We start from the raw sequence: 17,013 nt of genomic DNA on the forward strand, positions 1-17,013 counted from the left end.
AGCTTTCAAAAGGGTTTCATGACTCTCTGGCATCAGCTTTTCCAGGGGACGTCCAGAGACGGTGAAAAAATGTTCAATACTCATTAACTGCCTAGATTAAAAGTCATGACCAGGGCAATGGGATCTTTATGCCCCCTTAAACTGTAAAAATTATACCACTGGATTAGCACAACAGCATTTAGCTTTATTCTTGCTAGAATGAAATAAAGGAACGAAAATTTCCATCCCATTGTTAGGGGTATGGTGGCTACATTACATCGATGATCCTGAAATCCAGCGAGCGGCTCTTCAAGTGTGGAGCTGTGGTGGCACCAATCACAGATATGAAGTTATATGGTGAGTGCTCCCTGCCCTAAACCTGTGTGATACTTTATTCAAAAGACCTTTTTTTCATGGAGTTGCTATTTATTTTAACTAATAACAATGTTAGTGAGATTTTACCTCAGTGTCTTGGTCTCGTCTTTAAGTGAAAGTAAAATTGACACTGGGACAGTTCACCAAAACCCACAACAGACATGGTCTTATTGACAGCACTGATTTTGCAGTTACCTCCTTTCTTAAGAATCCTTTATGTATATCAGCATGAATCAAATCTTTTATTAGGAATGAATCCTTTATGGTTAGCAGTGAATTCCGTGCAATATCAGCCATGTTGTCATTCAATTACCAAACCAAACCAAAACCAAACTGTAATGGTCTGTTAGACTTTGGGTTTTAGCTTGTGTTTTCTTTTGGGCTTGGGGTTTTTTATTGTTGGTTGGGGTTGGGGTTTTCTTTTGTGGGGAATAAATTTGGATTTTTGGTTGGTTTCCTTTTTTAACTATTTAAAAGTGGGTTTAAATGGTACATTCTGTGTCTCTAAATGAACATCTCAACTTCATGGCTAAAACAGTTTCGGACTCTAGGTCAGAAATGATGAATTTTAAAATAGAAATAACTTGGAATTCAGAAGGTTTGTTTTGTTGTTTGTTTTTTTTTTTAATTTTTACAGCATCAGCTTTTTCAGAAAGATACCTTGGGATTCCATCAAAAGATGAAATTACCTATCAGGTAAATTAGCATAAGAAAGTAACTTTAAATGATCATTTTAGTCTTAAAATGCAATTGAATTACAGCTTTGTGTGTGTTTGTTCACTAGGCATCCAGTGTATTACACAATCTTCATGGTTTAAAAGAAGTGGATTTGCTAATAGTTCATGGGACAGCTGATGGTAAGTATTTACAGATGCAGCTAATTTGGAGTCAGAGCTTCTGATGGTGTTCAAGGGCTGATGAGGCACACACCTAGCAAGTACATTTGCAGTTTCTTTTCCCCTCTCATAGGATTTTTTTCTTTTGTTTCAACTGTCAATTCTAACTCTGAACTGGTTTTCAGAAAGGATGCTTTTCTTTGCTGAGAATTTGCACCTTTTAGGTGCTGTATGTTTTAATTTGTTTAAATCTTGTGGACCACTGTGATGCTAGTGAAAGGTATTACATGAATTATTAATAGCACAACATACATTTTTAATGTTGTCTTAAATTCATACACATTCTGCAGAACTATCAGTACAGCTGGTGAAGTACATTACCAAATGGGAAGTTAATCTTTTCATCTAAGTAATTACAAGGTACTTGCAAACCTTCTGAAGCTACACAGAACCTTTTAATAGCACCAACACTTTTAGTAGTAGATTAAGACAGAGAATGAGTAATACAGGGTAAGTTCTAGCACTTTAGATGGAATCATAAGACATATGAATTGAGATAATTTTTAATTGCTGATTTCACTGCAGTGTATTCTTCTGAACTTTCTTAACTGATATCTAAAGAATGAGCTTTGATGCAGGCACAAATTACAGAGATGCAAACAGCTGCTCTGTACAGACTGACATGCCTGCTTCTTTCCCAGCATTTTCTGGTGGATGTGGGATAATACAAGGTTTCATACTCAGTCTGAAGGGATAAGTGCCTCTCAGTGGCAAGGGCCGAGGTGACAGTGCCCAGACACAGCTGGCACAGTGCCAGCCCATCATCCCTGACTTGCCAAACCCATGTTATGGATCCAAAGTGCAACCAGAGGGGTGCAAACCCTGTCCAGAGCTTCTCCCATAGCACAGGAGGGAGGGTTGAAAATAAACTGGGTGACTGAGGAGGCATGAGGGGCTCAGGCTTTACTGATTGCAACAGGCAGCAGCAATTTCTGCCCCTCTGAACTGAGCTGGAGGGAACTGGGGCTTTGATGATGTCTGAGCCATGCAGGGTGCTCTGCCCTGGCAGTCTGATTGTCTGCTGCCCCTGCTCAATATCACATCCAGTGACACTGCCCAGCCCACTTGCACCCTAAACTCTGCAGGGTTAGACATGGTAATTACGCCTTTGCCACACAAAGATCAGGTTACTGATAGGTTCCAGGAAGTCCATTACCTAAAGAGTGGGGTGTAATGACCCCGTGCAAGCAATACAAAATGCAGTGTGCTTTCTTTCAAGCAAATCAGAAGGTGCCATTATTTTTAAACAGAATGGTTTTACACATCTCTGAGCTATCACAGTATGTGTAAATCAAGGGTAAAGAGAGGAGTCCTCACTAAATTAAAAGTGTGGTTTCCCCTCGGGCTTCCAGCTCCTTCTCCAAAACCTCTGCTGTAACACCCTGTATCCTGTTGCTGGTGGGGCTGGCCTTAGAAATAGTTTCAGGTCCAGTAATTACAGAGCCTGGAAATGTTTTCAGCCAAAGCTATGTAACAGGTAAGTATTTCACATTACTGTAGCTGTTTCTAATAGTATCAAATGTTTTCTTGCAGCTAAAGTTCACTTCCAGCATTCAGCAGAACTAATTAAGCGTCTAATAAAAGCTGGGGCTAATTACACTATGCAGGTATGTGCACCTGTGACTTTTCCTATAAACAAAGTTGAATGTTTAACGTCCTCTTGCTATTTCTTTGCTGCAAAGGTCCCTCTCTACCACAACTCAATGGTATTACCTCAATTTGCAGTTAGAACTCTTGTTTAATACCACTTTTCTCACTGTTTGTATGGATATCAGGAGCTGTATCATCTTGTTGTCCTCCTGGGCTCTCTCATCTTTCTTTTTTTATCTGTTTATCCTACAATGCAATACAAAGTGCTCTGGAATCATGGGCACTCTTTGTAACATGGAGATGTCACTACTTTGGGTTCCTTTTTACCTAAAAAGATACTCGGTCACATGAGAGTGATTTCCCTATGTTGTCACGACAGAGCCTCTGTCAAGGCATGGGCTTGCATGGGACCCACCTGGAGCACGTGGATGCTGCTGGCAGAGGTTTTTGGTTGAATCAGTCTCTCCAAATACTCCTGATGCTTGTTGGCCATTGCAAACCTCGACCTTGCTGAGCTGAGGGTGATCTGTAGCTTGCACTGGAGAGTGAGCTCGTGTCAGGGAGGAGGTGGCAGGAAGGGGGTTGGTGGCACCTGGGGAAGGAAAAAGGACTTGAAGTGTAGAATCTGCTCCTGCTGCCTGTGTGTTTTCAGCTGAGATGATTGAAGGCCTGTGGAGAGAGGAAGCAGGAATACAGAGTTCTCCCAGAAGAGCCCCGCTGAGCTGCTCTCATGTAACCTTGTGATAACCTGGGTTTGAGGAGGCAGCTGAAGCTTTTTGCCTCAGGCCTCCTCAGGTCTCCTGTCTTGTGGCCTGGATTTCTTCATTCAGCCTGCAAATCTTTTGTTTAGCCTCACCTAGGAGAAATTCCCAGTGGTATTTTTTTTAAGAGACAAAAATGCCCACATTCAGCCAATGAGGGAGAGGAGATGGGCTTTGGACCAGACAGGAAGATAGTTAAGATATGAATAAAAAGGGTTTTTGCCAAAACCTTAGAAGTTGAAATATCGAGAGGTCCCTAAAAGCATGAGGTAATTAATCCTCGTGGATGATAATGGGATTTGGATGCCTAGGCACTATTGAAATTGCCAGCTAAAGTAAACTGTTGTAAGCACAATGGTTGAGAAAATAATTTTTTTTCAATTCTGCGGATCTCACTGCAGTGGTTGTTTTATGTAAGTTCAAATTCCAAGAGAATGAGTCTTACTTTGGGTTTTATTAGCTTTCCTTGATGCCATAAAACTAATGCTATCATCCTGTTGTCATCTAAAACATGTTGAAGATCAGAGAAAGAAAATTAGAGCCCTAAATATTTGAAAAGCCTTTAAAAACTATTTACTTTTTTTCCTTTCTTCTCTGCCAGATCTATCCGGATGAAGGTCATAACATTGCTTCTGAGAAAAGCAAATATCACCTTTACAGCACAATCCTTGGGTTTTTTAGTGCTTGTTTAAAGGAGGAGACACCAATTTTACCACAGGAACCTGAAGAGGATGAATAAGGAAGCCTATTTGTGTAGTACTGAAGGGGACTTACTCTGCGGCTCAATAAAACCTTAAATAAAAGTGACTGTAAGATTGCAGATTCTGCAGAAGCTCAAGGGCAGCTAAAGGGTACCACAGTGGAACAGCACATTTACAGACAATGAGCTAATAAACTGGAATTCAACTACAAAGCCCAAACATATTACCAAGGGACAAAACCTTTGTGGAAGGTCAACTGTTGGTTACAGTTTCCTGGAAGAACTTAGTTTTGCATAAGTGTAGGGTTAGTGCATGTTTGTTATGTTAATCCTCACTGTTGGTTCTGTAAGTGGTTGCTTGTTTTTTGGTTTTGGTTTTGTTTTTCTTTTTTTAATTTAAATGCACATCTTTGTTCATCTTTGCATAAGGCACAACCTATCATAAGTATTATGGCCACTAATATTCTAAAAGGTGAACTGCAATCTAACACTGCAATGTTACAATAAGTGCAATTCTTCTGCTGTCTATTACACGTAAGAAACCACAGAGATAATAAAGGGCACGGTATTTTTTCTAGTTTCTGCTCAAAGGGGATATTGTCTAGTGCATCATATAACATGGTTATTGAAAATTATTTCCCCCACACAATTTAAGCATTTACAATTATTACTGTACCTATTAGTAACCAATAAGGGACTTTGGTGGTGTGCTCTTGGTCTTTTTGTATATACCCAGGAATCCCTAAGCAGAAAAAAATTCTGAGCTTGAAGAAATTTTTTCAAAATGTAATTGACAGCTGTATTTGAAACAATATCTGCAATTGAAATCATTCCCCAGTCCAAAATGTATCTATTGTTTCCTTAAAATATGTTTGTGTTTTGGTATTGTTTATAGTAGTTAATAGTTTGCTGGTTACACTCTAATTTTAGAATATGCTACTTTGTCACATGTAAATTAGATACATAAATATTAAATTATAGTTTCAGATAAAGAAAGTTTATTAACAATGTATAATGCCATTGAGTAATACTTTACTCCTCAAATGAAGACATATTTTGTACAGTGCATCTTCCTTTCCTCCCGTCTGCTCTCAGATGTAATTCTGATGTTCATCGAGGTGGTGATGTAGCTCGAACACACCTTTAGTTCTTATTCCAAGGCTGCTCATTCAGTCTCTTGCAACAAGATTTAGCTTCAACAGCATCACAGAGGAATGAAATGTTTTTCATTCAAGGCAAAGGAAGATCTGACAGGCTAGATTTTATTATTTATTCAGAGGGCGAGCCCCTCGTGCATCCATTTATTTGCCAGGGTGAAGTGCAGCAATAGAAATTGAAACTATGAAATAAACAAGGCAGCCAGGTTGGATCTGCAGAATATTAACTCTGGTCGTGGAAAGCAAGTGCAGTGTTGGTTTAATTTGAGATATCTTCCTGAAGGTATGTGAAAACTCCTGACAGATGCTGTGCCACTTATAGGGTAATAGCTGTAGTTTTCTTATTTCTGGATATATTCCAAATACTTTCCTATCTAATTAAGGTTTAATTTCTTGCAAGACTAAAAAGAAAGTAATTTTTGAAGGTAAATATGCTATTTAAGATGTAAAGTTCTGCATATTTTATGACAATGGGAATTGTTTTTAATGTAATGAAAAATCACCTGAAGCTTTTTTACTCATCACTTCCTTCTGGAATATTTTCTTTCACTGTTAGGATTTTTTTTATGATGCAAATAATTAATTTGTCTGAAAGGTGTGGTTTTATGGAACACTGAAAAAGTCTCATGTCTTTTAATGTTTAGTAATTCTCTCCTTTTGTTAGCAATGTTCAACTATTTTTCAATTAGTTTAATACAATTTTAATGTGCAATGATATCTTGTTTGGGTCCCAGTGTCACCACAAAGCATGGCTTTGCTTTGTGGCATTTATAGGACATATGGAGTACATATGTATAGTGTAGGTAGGGTATGATTTATGGGGGCTACAATGTGCACTACAGTAAGATCACACAAAACAACAACAAAAAATTAAGAGCAGGATTCAAACAAGGTTTTGCAAATCCTGTTTTCTATGGAGGAGCGTCGTTTTCAAGTCCTCTCTTGGCTGGGACTGCTGCTTTGTGATTTTATAAATGACACCCGTCACTTAATAAACGCTCACCTGACAACACTGCTGCTTCTCCTCACCAGACATGCTCAATGAGCTCCTCACCCAGCTGAGTCCACTGGGGTTCCCCAGTTTGAGCCAAATGCACATGAAGGAAGCACAGGCTGTGGGTGCGTGCTGAGCCTGGACTCGGCGCGCAGAGGATTTGGGAAAAGGCCAATTCCCCCAAATGTGCTGGTGTTCCTCTGCAAAGCAGCCACTCCGTGCTCATGTTTGCCATGTGTCACAGTTAGTTGGGTTTAGTTACCTGCAAAAGGAATGCCTGTGTCTCAGCAGTGCTCTGTAAATATTATCCCAGATCTTTGCATCCCGCACCGTTTCCTCCTTTCCCTCTAGCTCTGTCTCAGGCCCCCATTCCCAGCTCATTCTACCCCAACATCCCACCTCCAGCTTTTCCAACTTTGGACGTCTCATAGGACATGGCCTTCTCTAGGAATGCCTTTGGCAAGACTGATACATTTTAGAAACCTGTTATCTGAAATCTGGGTGGAACTGTGGTATGCTTTTAATGTTTTCAAGGTTTCTCACACTGTCTTACAAATACAGGTATATTTATGTAATTGTGTACACAAGGATGAGCATCAGACACAAATTAATTGCTTTTATTGATATTTTTTTGCATGAGTTGAACTCGAATATTGCAAAAGTGTTTGCCAGATGCAGGCTCTGCTAGTTAAACTGAAGAATTTAGTGTAGGATGTCCCTTTACTTTTGCTGACCTGCTGAAATAATCCTTCCACTTACAACACAACTGAACAGTGTTACCTATCAGATTCATAACTAATTCATATACATCATAACTAATGGCAATCATTAATTACTCCAGGTGATCTACAGTAGAGTAAGAGTTAGTAAACATTGCACTGAAAAAGCACAAGTGTTGACTTTTTGTAGTTTACCTGCTGTTAAGCACCATGATGACATTTTAAGTCTGAAAAATTGCTGTTTGATTCAGCTGTCCTTAAAATATGACACATACTGGAATAGACCTTCTTATGGAAACCTAAGGAATCAGCATATCCATTTACTCCTTGCTAGAGCTTATCTTTACCTTCTCGATTTCCTCGCTCCTTTTTCTGCTACTACAACTTGCAAAATCTATGAAACCTGTAGGTCATATTGAAATTTCAATTATATTACAAAACCAGGAATAACTGCATGTCAATTGGAATACTTTCCAAAGATTGTTGAGTGCAAAGAGAGGCTGATTATTTTTTAAATTAATTTATTAAATCTTCTGGCAGCAAGGATGGAATTATTTATTACCTGGTTCTATCAACGTCTGCTGTGATTTGCTGTAACCAACTGCTCTTTGTCACTCAGTTTTTGGCATATGCAGATTTTTCTTTGTGGCTGAAAGTGAAGATGATTGTCTCTGTTCTCTCAGCTCTGGCACTTGGAGTATGGAGTCAGTTAGATTCATTTAATTGAGAAATTGCACCTTTTAAGGCAGAAGAGCTTTTATTTGATTTGAAGCCAAAGATTCTCCTTGGAAACTTGGAATATTGAGTGTTGACTCCTTTAATAAAATGCAGAGGATACGAGGTGTGACCTCGTATCCCTCCTCACAGGTTTACTAGACTTCACAGAAGAAACAAGAGAGGAAGATGACCTAGAGATCCTGAATATCACTTTTTTTCTGCACAGTTTAAAAGTACACAGGCAAGGTGCAGTGGTCCTGGTGTTTTTATATTTACTGCAAGCAACTCATCCTGGCAAGTCAGTTGCCTCCAGGGAAGGAAGAACCTCACGGGTATTGATTACTGATGCATCTTCTGCACTTCTTCAGTGGCATTAAGATTCCTTCTCTTTATCCTCTGGATGATTTCAAGAGTGCTGCAGAGAATGGGGAGCTCCTGGGATGTGGCTAAGGAGAGTCACAACTTCCCAGGCACCTGAATTTTTCAAAAGGAAAGGAAGAATTTAATTAAACTTCTATCTGTTGAATTTCAGACATGGAAGTGGAGAAGGAGCCCGTCTTCAAGGAGGTAGGTGCATGACAAGTGTTAGTGATTCTCTCACTGGGGGGTAAAACTACAGGCATCTTACAAATGCAGCACCTAAATGTGCAGAGGTGAGTAAAATATTTGTTTTCCAATGTCTGCAGATTACTGTGTTGTTGGATTGGGTATTTGGATAGAATTAAGGAAATTAAACCACCCGAGTGTATGCAGTCCAAAGTTTCCATTAAACTCAGAACTAGACCTCTTTCCTGTATAATTAATTCAGAAATCCAATATCCTATTTTATCTGAGTGGAACATAACAACAAAATTGATTTAATAATGCCTATACTCCATTTGAGGACACAAATTGTGTGTGTGTATATATATACACAAATATTTTTAATTAAAATATCCTATAAAGTGGCATCAGCCTTTTTTTTAGATTTCATGACCAGAGGGACAAAAAAAAAAAAAAAAGAAAAAACAAAAAAGAAAACTTCTGACTGATGAAACCATCAGAGGGTTGGTAGGGAGATACATAGGAAATATTTCCCTAAGGAAATTGATGTTTTCTGCTGTAACATATTTTGAGTCCTGAGTGAGCTGAGAGTGCAGCTCTCCAGGGTGCTTCTGTGGGAATTTAGATGTTGATGTCCCAAGGCTGGTGTGGGGAGCAGGTTCCTGTTCAGGCAGGTGTTCCCATCCCCCAGGCAGTGCAGAACATCCACAGCTCTCTGTGGAGGGGGGGTGGGTCATAATCCAAGAGTTTAGTCCATCAAAGAACACAAATGATGGGAAAATGTGTGAAATTGTTGCCTTGGGAAGAGGAAGAATATTGTTATAAATGACAGAGCAATATGGGCATCTTGCTGTTCTCCAGTTTGTCTGAGGGGAGGGTGGGACCTTGGCCAGGGCGCTTGGTGACCAGCTCCACACACCCAGCTGACGGAGCAGCTGGCAGCAATTACAGCTCCAGCAGCGCCTGGGAGTGCTCCACCTTCCCTGTGGAAGAAAAAAGGAAGGGCATGTCGTGCGTGGACAGAATATCTTGTGCCTGGTAATGCTGCAGAAGAGCTCTTTTAATAGAATGATGCCTCCAGAACCCTAATGGAGAGCAGCACGTGCCTGAAGAAGTGCTCTGGTTTGTTCCACCCCTCAGCCCCTTCCTGGCACGTACATCTGACAAATAAAAGAGTGTGTTGAGTCCAGTCTTAAGGGTCTCAGCACCATTAGGAGAGGGTGAAGAAAGAAAAGTGTTCTGGGAAGACAAGCACGGAGACACTTTATTGCAATATGTTGCTCTATACAGAGCTGTCACTCCAAAATAAAGTGGTGCACAGGAAACCTTAGAGACAAGTGCAGTCAGTGCTTGATTCAATAAACTTTCAACTAAGGCAGGAAAGCCAGATCATTCTGTTGTTTCCACAAAAGAGTGATGAAATACATGGTTTCTTTCAGATTTTCAGTGCTGTGTTTAATTTATATCCTACATTCAGGTAGTCATTAAAAGATAAGAATTATGTTGAATATTATTCCACATTTGAAATAAGCAGTTACAATAAAATATTTCATTTTTCAAGAGTGAAAATTGTTACATTTAAAGGTATTTACATTGCCAGGTTAACTGTTCTTCCTTTTGGGTTGTAGTAGACACTAAATTTATTGGACTCACAGGTTTTTTAATTGCAGTGGAAATTTCATTGAGCTTGGACAGGGGAGCTTATCTTTTTTTTTGTAGGAATTGCTTATGGAAATACAGTGAATCTGAATACCAGTGAAATATTTGGGCTTGTAGAACAGTATGAACTGTTGAACTATATGAAAAATATAGAACATCATATCTATATACATACCTGGCAAAGTGAGGAACATAAGGAATAAGTACAGTAATTTGTCAGTATAATCAGAATTAAGCAAGACAAAAGAAAAGGCAGTGTAGAAAATTGATTTAGGCAGAACTTTTAGGCTAAAAATGGACCACTGTGAGAGAGCATATAAAATTTTGTAGCTTTGCTTTATCCTAAATGTTGCTTGTTCAAGAACTTCTTTCTGAGGTGAGGCTGGAAGCAAAGTTGTAGGCAGGTTTTTCCAACAGGGACCTGAGTCTCTATCAGTCATTTTCTTATTAAAAAAAAAAATTAAAAATCAAAGCCCATAGTGTCAGCTAGGGGCTTAGCAATAAAAAATTGGAGGAACAGGTTAGGCTGATTCTGAGGAGCACAGTGGGAAAATAGAGCAAGGTGCTCTTTATACCGAGTGAAGAAGTTGAAATGTGGTCCATAAACAGCATTAGGATGAGACTCTTTCTGTCATACTATGATGCGATGAGAAGGTGCAATTTCTTTGGTGTGCTGATGATTATTCATTCATTATAGCAGAGACCAAACCTGAGAGGCTGAGTGCCAGACTCACCCAGTGCTGTGTGGGTTCATTGACAAGGAGAATACAGCAGTGCTCTCTTAATGTTTGCCTTGCTTTCCCTTGGCACGGGGGAAGAGTTTAAAAGCAGCCCCAAAGCCCCCCTTGGGAAAGGGGGGAGAGAAAGGGAGCTGTGTAGTCAAAAGGAGAAACTTTCCCTGTGCTTGCCCTTCTTGGGGAACAGGGAATCTGTCTGGGGAGGGGTTTGGGTGATATTGAGACTGAAAGGAGATGATTCTCCTATCTCCTCTTTTTGCCCTTGCAGGGCTGTTCTGGAAAAAGTGGGTGGTAAAATCCTGCTCTTCCAAGGGAGAAAGTTTCCCCAAGTGGCCCTTTGAAATGTGTTCATGACCCTGAAGTGTTTGGGAAGTGGGTGGTGGTGCTTGGCTGTGGGAGAAGGCAACTCTTCCAGTCCTTCAGGTACTTTGTGCTCAGCAGGGAAAGAAACCAGTGAAAACTACACAGGAGCAGCGTTGTAAGCCAGCTGCAGGCAGCTTATCTAACCATGGATTAATTATGGTTTTTTCCTCAACTGTAATACTATTTTATTATCAATAATTATGTTCTTTCTCTGAGTCTTAAGGCTCTCCATAGATTTAAACATCTCAGACTGGTTGTACATTTTAATTGCATTTGTTAGGGATGGTTTTGCTATCACACAATCTGTGTACACACTGTCACAGCTGGGCTCTCCATCTTCCCAAAGAAACACTTCTGACTGCTCCGCCCAAAATCCTGTTTGTGTGCAAAGAGGAATTGCCTCACATGCAAAGAAGTTACAGTACAGCAGTGATAACCCGCTCCATCCTGATCATGACACTAATTAAGCATTTGGGACTGTGGCATCATCTGGGTACAATCAGAGCTGGAGTAAATCTGGTGCGCAGGGAGAATGTCCAGAGGGAAGAGGGGAGAACTCCAGTATTCAAAACTCCCCATGAGCTGGGCTGTTGACCTGTGACCAGAGTTGTTGCCTTTACCCTGCATGGGGTCTTTGCAGCTGAAGTGGTACAAAGAGTCCTCAGATCCTGCAGGTGAGGACCTGTGTGTATCAGCTGCTGGGTCCTGGAGAGGATGAACCCCTCCTCCCCTCTGCTGAGGTGATGGATGAAGGGCATGTGCCATGTCTTGCCCTTTCAGTCCATGACAGAGAAAATAAAAAGCAAACCTCACCTCTTTCTGATAGTTCAATTTAGGATTATGGTTTTGATGGAAAAAACAATACAGTCAACCTGAGCATGTTAAAAATTGATTCAGGGATAAGCACCCACTTTTTTTTTTTTTCAAACCAGTTACTTTCACAGTTTAATCCATCTGCAGAGCAAACTTTGAGTGTGAATTACTGCTTCTTAGCATATCAGCCTTGGTTCCTCTGTAACTGTACTGGTGTGAGCGTGGCACCCTGGGAAGAGACATCTCAGAAATACTGATACACAAATTACAGTGTGAAATATGGCTGTTGATCAAACTGAAAGATTTAAGAGCCTTTTTCTAGCATCCTAGCTGAATCTTGTAACTTGTACAGATAAATATTGATGTTGTTGCCATAGAAGCCTTCAATTCTTCATCAAATCCTGGGTTGGGTTTTGCTCAGTGACAGGCTTGGGCTGAGGGGAAATACATGAAGATGTGTAAACAGGAAACCAAGGAACACTGTGTAACTCACACCTTGTCAGTGTTGTCCCTCCAATACTGGCTCTGGTTTCCATTACTTCCTGGAACTCAGTATTGAATAAAAGGAAGCCATGTCTGCACTTCATCCAGCAACTGCAATGAGACTCTGGAGCTACAAACTTTTTTTTTTGTTTTCATAGATGAAAGAAAACCTGCTTGATGCCTGCAGAGATCGTTGTGTATTTTCCTATAAATGTATTAAAAATACTGATGCTAAGACTTCTGAATATTACCTTGAGAGGGTATATCTGGAAGGAGTGGAAGCAGGTTTCCAGTTCTTTTTCCCTTTTTATATCACTGGCACTGGCTGCTTATTACGGATGCTGTACAGCATTTGTGTTCTGTCCCAATTAACCTGCCACCTTCTCTAAATGAATCTTGTACAAATGTTGCCATGCATGACCACCAAATGTCACTGCACCTCAGCACACTCAACAGAGAGTTGGCTGCTTTATGTTTCCTTTATTATAGCATTAAATTGATTATTTATACATTGATTATTAGAGCAAGTTCATCAGTTTAATGCTGTAATAAACCTGGCATTGAGCAAACTTTTAAATGTGTCAAAGTGTAAAAATATGTGTATAACTGGACCTTTCCAAATTGCAGGATTGTGAACCAGACAGAGAGAAAAAACTGAAAGCTATGTGTGACATTTAATGGCCATATTAAAATGCCTAATAATAAATGACAAGGTAATTAAGGTGGGAAAAAATGCCTCAACAAAAGTGGTTCAAGCAATTACAATAATGTCATGGAAGTAAAAGAACACATCCAACTTGCAGAGGGAGGATATCAGATTGTCCAAGTAAATTGATTATTCAGATTGTCAGTGTCTCATGCAAGTGTCTCCAGCTGCATAATGTAATGTATGGACTGGCACGTCTGACCATTTTAAGAGCTGCAGGGAATTATAAACTCCACTGGGGGATGCAGAAATGTATCTACAGGTGATGCAGGGACCACAGATACAGAATGGATTAACATGGATAAGGAAAAAAGGAAGGAGGTTTTATACAGTTGCTGCTTTGTGGAAAATCTGTGCCAGACCCAGACTACTGGAGAATCTGAACCCAGATCTAAGGGTTTATGTAGTGATAGGTATGTTATATTAAATGTAATTTTGAACTATAAGACAAAACAAAATTAGGAGCTGGTTATCCCACTCACCTCCTTTGTTTCCTTGTGTATTTTAATTATTCTGTTATTTGACATTCATGATGTCCCTTAGCAAGCATCATACACCTTTTCAGACAGAGCAGCTGGACTGTCCCTCTTCATCAGTGAAAGCATTTGCATGAAGTTTTTCAGAAGAACACTGCTAAACCAAACTTCTAACTCTCTCCAGGTGAATGCAGTAATGCTTTATTGCACATCTCAAAATGCCTACAACAGGAAACTAAAATTCTGCTGGAGAGCATAAATGTTAAAACCCCTACTTTTATGATGAACTACAGTGCCCAAAGGAAAATACCCAGAGAATTTACCTGTTCTCTTCCTCCTCCCTCCCTGTACAACCTATTTGTCCTTCAGAAGCACAGAGGGCTCAGCCATGAACTCCTTAGCCTGTTAAAATGCAAGAAATACACCCCACAAATGCTTTTGATGGATAGTTCAGGAAGGAGGTAATCTGAGCACTTAATTTTTTTCTATAGCAATTAGTTTTAAAAAATGCATAAACCATTAAGGCTAAATTTTTCTCAATATAATTGCTCTTAAAACAAGCAAAAAATTATCCTGCCTAGTTGATTGTCTTGACATCTTTGCAGCTGGATTCCTCTGTAGGAACATGTAGGTTTCCTCTCCAAGTCTCTCACTCAGCATTAAGGGTTCCATTTGGAGTAGCTGATGGTGGGAGTGTGGGAATTGTCCTCTGACTCCTTCCCCATCAACCCTCCTCAACCTTCCTGCCCCCACCATCAGCCCTGCAGTGGGATTTCAGCCAGCATGAATCCTGCTGTGTTTGAGGTATTGGCCTTCTAAGAGCTCTTGTAGCAGTGTGAGTGATCCTCCAAGGGCTGCACTCAAAGCCCATGGAGTCAGCAGGTACCTTGCAGTGGCCTTCACTGGGTTTGGATGGGGCTTTTCCTGCTCTCTTGTCCTAACATCCCTGCCCTAGTCTGGTGCAAATTCTACACTGACAACACAGAAGGAACATGTATGTTCAATGCATGAACATGAGGGATATAAAAGTTTGGGCTAAAGAACAAGAACGAGTAGATGCTTGCAGCCTTCTGATTGGTGTGACTCTGTACGGGTGAGTGCTCAAAGCCTTCTGAAACTGTGTGGAGTAGATGCTTGCAGCCTTCTGATGTGGTGTGACTCTGTACGGGTGAGTGCTCAAAGCCTTCTGAAACTGTGTGGTGGTACTCTGTGTATTGTGGCCACCTCACCTATGACATATGCTGCAACAGAACACTGCTGGTCTCCTTACAAAATACTGGGAAAATGCTACTAAAGAGTTCTTCTATTTCATTTGAGAGGAGAAAATTACCTATTGCACTTGCTAAGGTGCTTTTCTCATCATCTGAATGTGCTCAAGGGGGTCAGAGGTTTCTGGGTTTGTGATCTGGCTTTGTGAAGCCAGTGCAAAATCTGACAGAGATTTTGGGCAGTGATAGTCACAGTATTGTCCTCCACTGTAGATACAGACACTGTCCTGTAACAGGGACATCTGTTGCTGTGTGCATGCTCCTTCTGCCAGAATGAAAGAATTAAATGTGGGACTCCAAGTCCTGCTCACCCATTTGTAAACAACCCCCAAGGAGGAGTGATAAGGGTTACTAATGTTTCAGCCAATTTAGTCTGACTTGTTCACAGTCTCCCTAATCCATTTCTAACCATGGTGAAGCGCAGCTCTTCCAGCCTGAAAGGCCAAGCACTGCCCAGTGAAATTGCACAGATAGCTGTTCTCCCAAGCTATGTTTACATCATAAATTTCAAAATGTATCACACATTTACTTTTCATATTTTACTTTATGGCATAAAAAGAACACAGCCTAACTACTGGGGCTTCTGGTTCCCCGTGTGTGAAGCCGAGGAACAGGCACACAGTGATGTGAAAATGCACAGAAGAAGAGTGATGTGTTTGCCTAAAACACTTCAATGTATTGGCACATTGCCTGTTTCTGCTGTACCAACAGAGTTTTTGTGAGGGTAAGGGCAAAGGGAGTAAGCAAAATAAACTGCATTATGCATATGGTTAAATAATTATTTGTATTGATTCTTAGACCATTTGTGTTCAGCAGAAGTGTAGTATGCTACCATTGTGGTTTGCATTCTATTTGATCAGAAGGTGGGAATAAAAAGCTGGAGAAACCTTCCTCCTCCCAGCTGAGCATCTCCTGGGTGCCTGGTGAGCCTGGAGTGTGGGAGGGAAGCTGAACACACTGATATGGGCTTCTCCTGCTGGAGGGATGATTTCATCCTTGCTAAAGACAAGGCTGGGTGCTGTGTGGAGCAGTAAATGTGTAACACGAGAGAAGGAGGAATAAATAATTATTGCAGTAATTAAGTGGCCCAGAAAAAACTTACTGGACTGTACTCCATCTTTTTATTTCAGTGGCTGCCTTGTCTCATCCCGTGTCTGTTGTGGTTGTTGACAGTCTCATTCCTCCTGTTTTTAAAATATTTCTGAAATTTTATAATAGACTCAATGAAAAACAAAAGAGAACTGTGTCACTTCCCTCCCTCCTGCCGTTGCCCACACTTCCCTCCTCATGGTTACTATTGAAGAGTCAGGTCCTTTGCCACCCTGATGGAAAAGCCTCTGTGTGGCTGCTTTGATTTTCCATCTCCATCCTCCCCAGTACCTTTGGGTTTTTTGAGAGATTGTGTTTGTCAGCTCCCGTGAATGAGAGGTTGCCACAAAGAATAACCAGGGGTGAAAATGTCTATATTCTGGGGGAAAACCTGCTCCTGCACTCATTACCCATGGACAGAAATGACCTCTAGTTGGGATCTGCAATGGTGAGTCATGTGGGCTGTTAAAATCAATCCATTCTGCAGGCTACATGTGTCTGAGGACATTTCTTCAGAATGGTAATAAAACATTTTCTGGATTCATTGGGAAAAGAATCCACCAGTGTTTTGCCTCCAAACACAAGCAAACCCCTTTTCTTGGTGTTTATAGAGACACTTCTGCCTGTATATGAGATTGAAATGCTGCCTCTTCAAGAGATTGAAGGTCTCTGACAGCAGCAATCAGTGGTATGAAAAATGAAGAATGGTTTTCAACACTCATCCATCCCTAAGCTTCTCTCAGTGACATCCCTGCTCTCTCTTTAGGAAGCATCTCTTGATGAACACATTTTTTCTCCTGCTGTTGACAGCTCCTTTCTCTGCCAAATTTTTACTTTCAGGAAACTTACTTGTATATTATTTTGAGCTCTTAATCCTGACGAAAACCAATGAGATAAACTGATGCTCCCTTATTTGATGGACATTCAAAATGTGTAGCCTCCTGCTTTATTCATATCTAGTCCTTCCAGGAACTCATGCCATGAGCCA

At 40.5% G+C, this 17,013-nt stretch overlaps 1 protein-coding gene across 1 annotated transcript in view; it reads left to right on the forward strand.

Moving 5' to 3' along the window:
* DPP10 (dipeptidyl peptidase like 10) overlaps window positions 1-6,470 on the forward strand; it is a 243,021-nt gene extending 236,551 nt beyond the window's left edge. Inside the window, exons 22-26 of the mRNA XM_041473421.1 lie at window positions 237-336; window positions 992-1,050; window positions 1,139-1,211; window positions 2,784-2,857; window positions 4,203-6,470. Coding sequence (XP_041329355.1) covers window positions 237-336; window positions 992-1,050; window positions 1,139-1,211; window positions 2,784-2,857; window positions 4,203-4,340 — 444 coding nt within the window. The 3' untranslated portion in view covers window positions 4,341-6,470. The remainder of the gene's footprint in view (window positions 1-236; window positions 337-991; window positions 1,051-1,138; window positions 1,212-2,783; window positions 2,858-4,202) is intronic.
* Window positions 6,471-17,013: the final 10,543 nt, after the last annotated feature.

This window comes from Pyrgilauda ruficollis, unplaced genomic scaffold (genome assembly GCF_017590135.1).
Source record: "Pyrgilauda ruficollis isolate IOZ18807 unplaced genomic scaffold, ASM1759013v1 scaffold3, whole genome shotgun sequence".
Classification (NCBI taxonomy): Eukaryota; Metazoa; Chordata; class Aves; order Passeriformes; family Passeridae; genus Pyrgilauda; species Pyrgilauda ruficollis.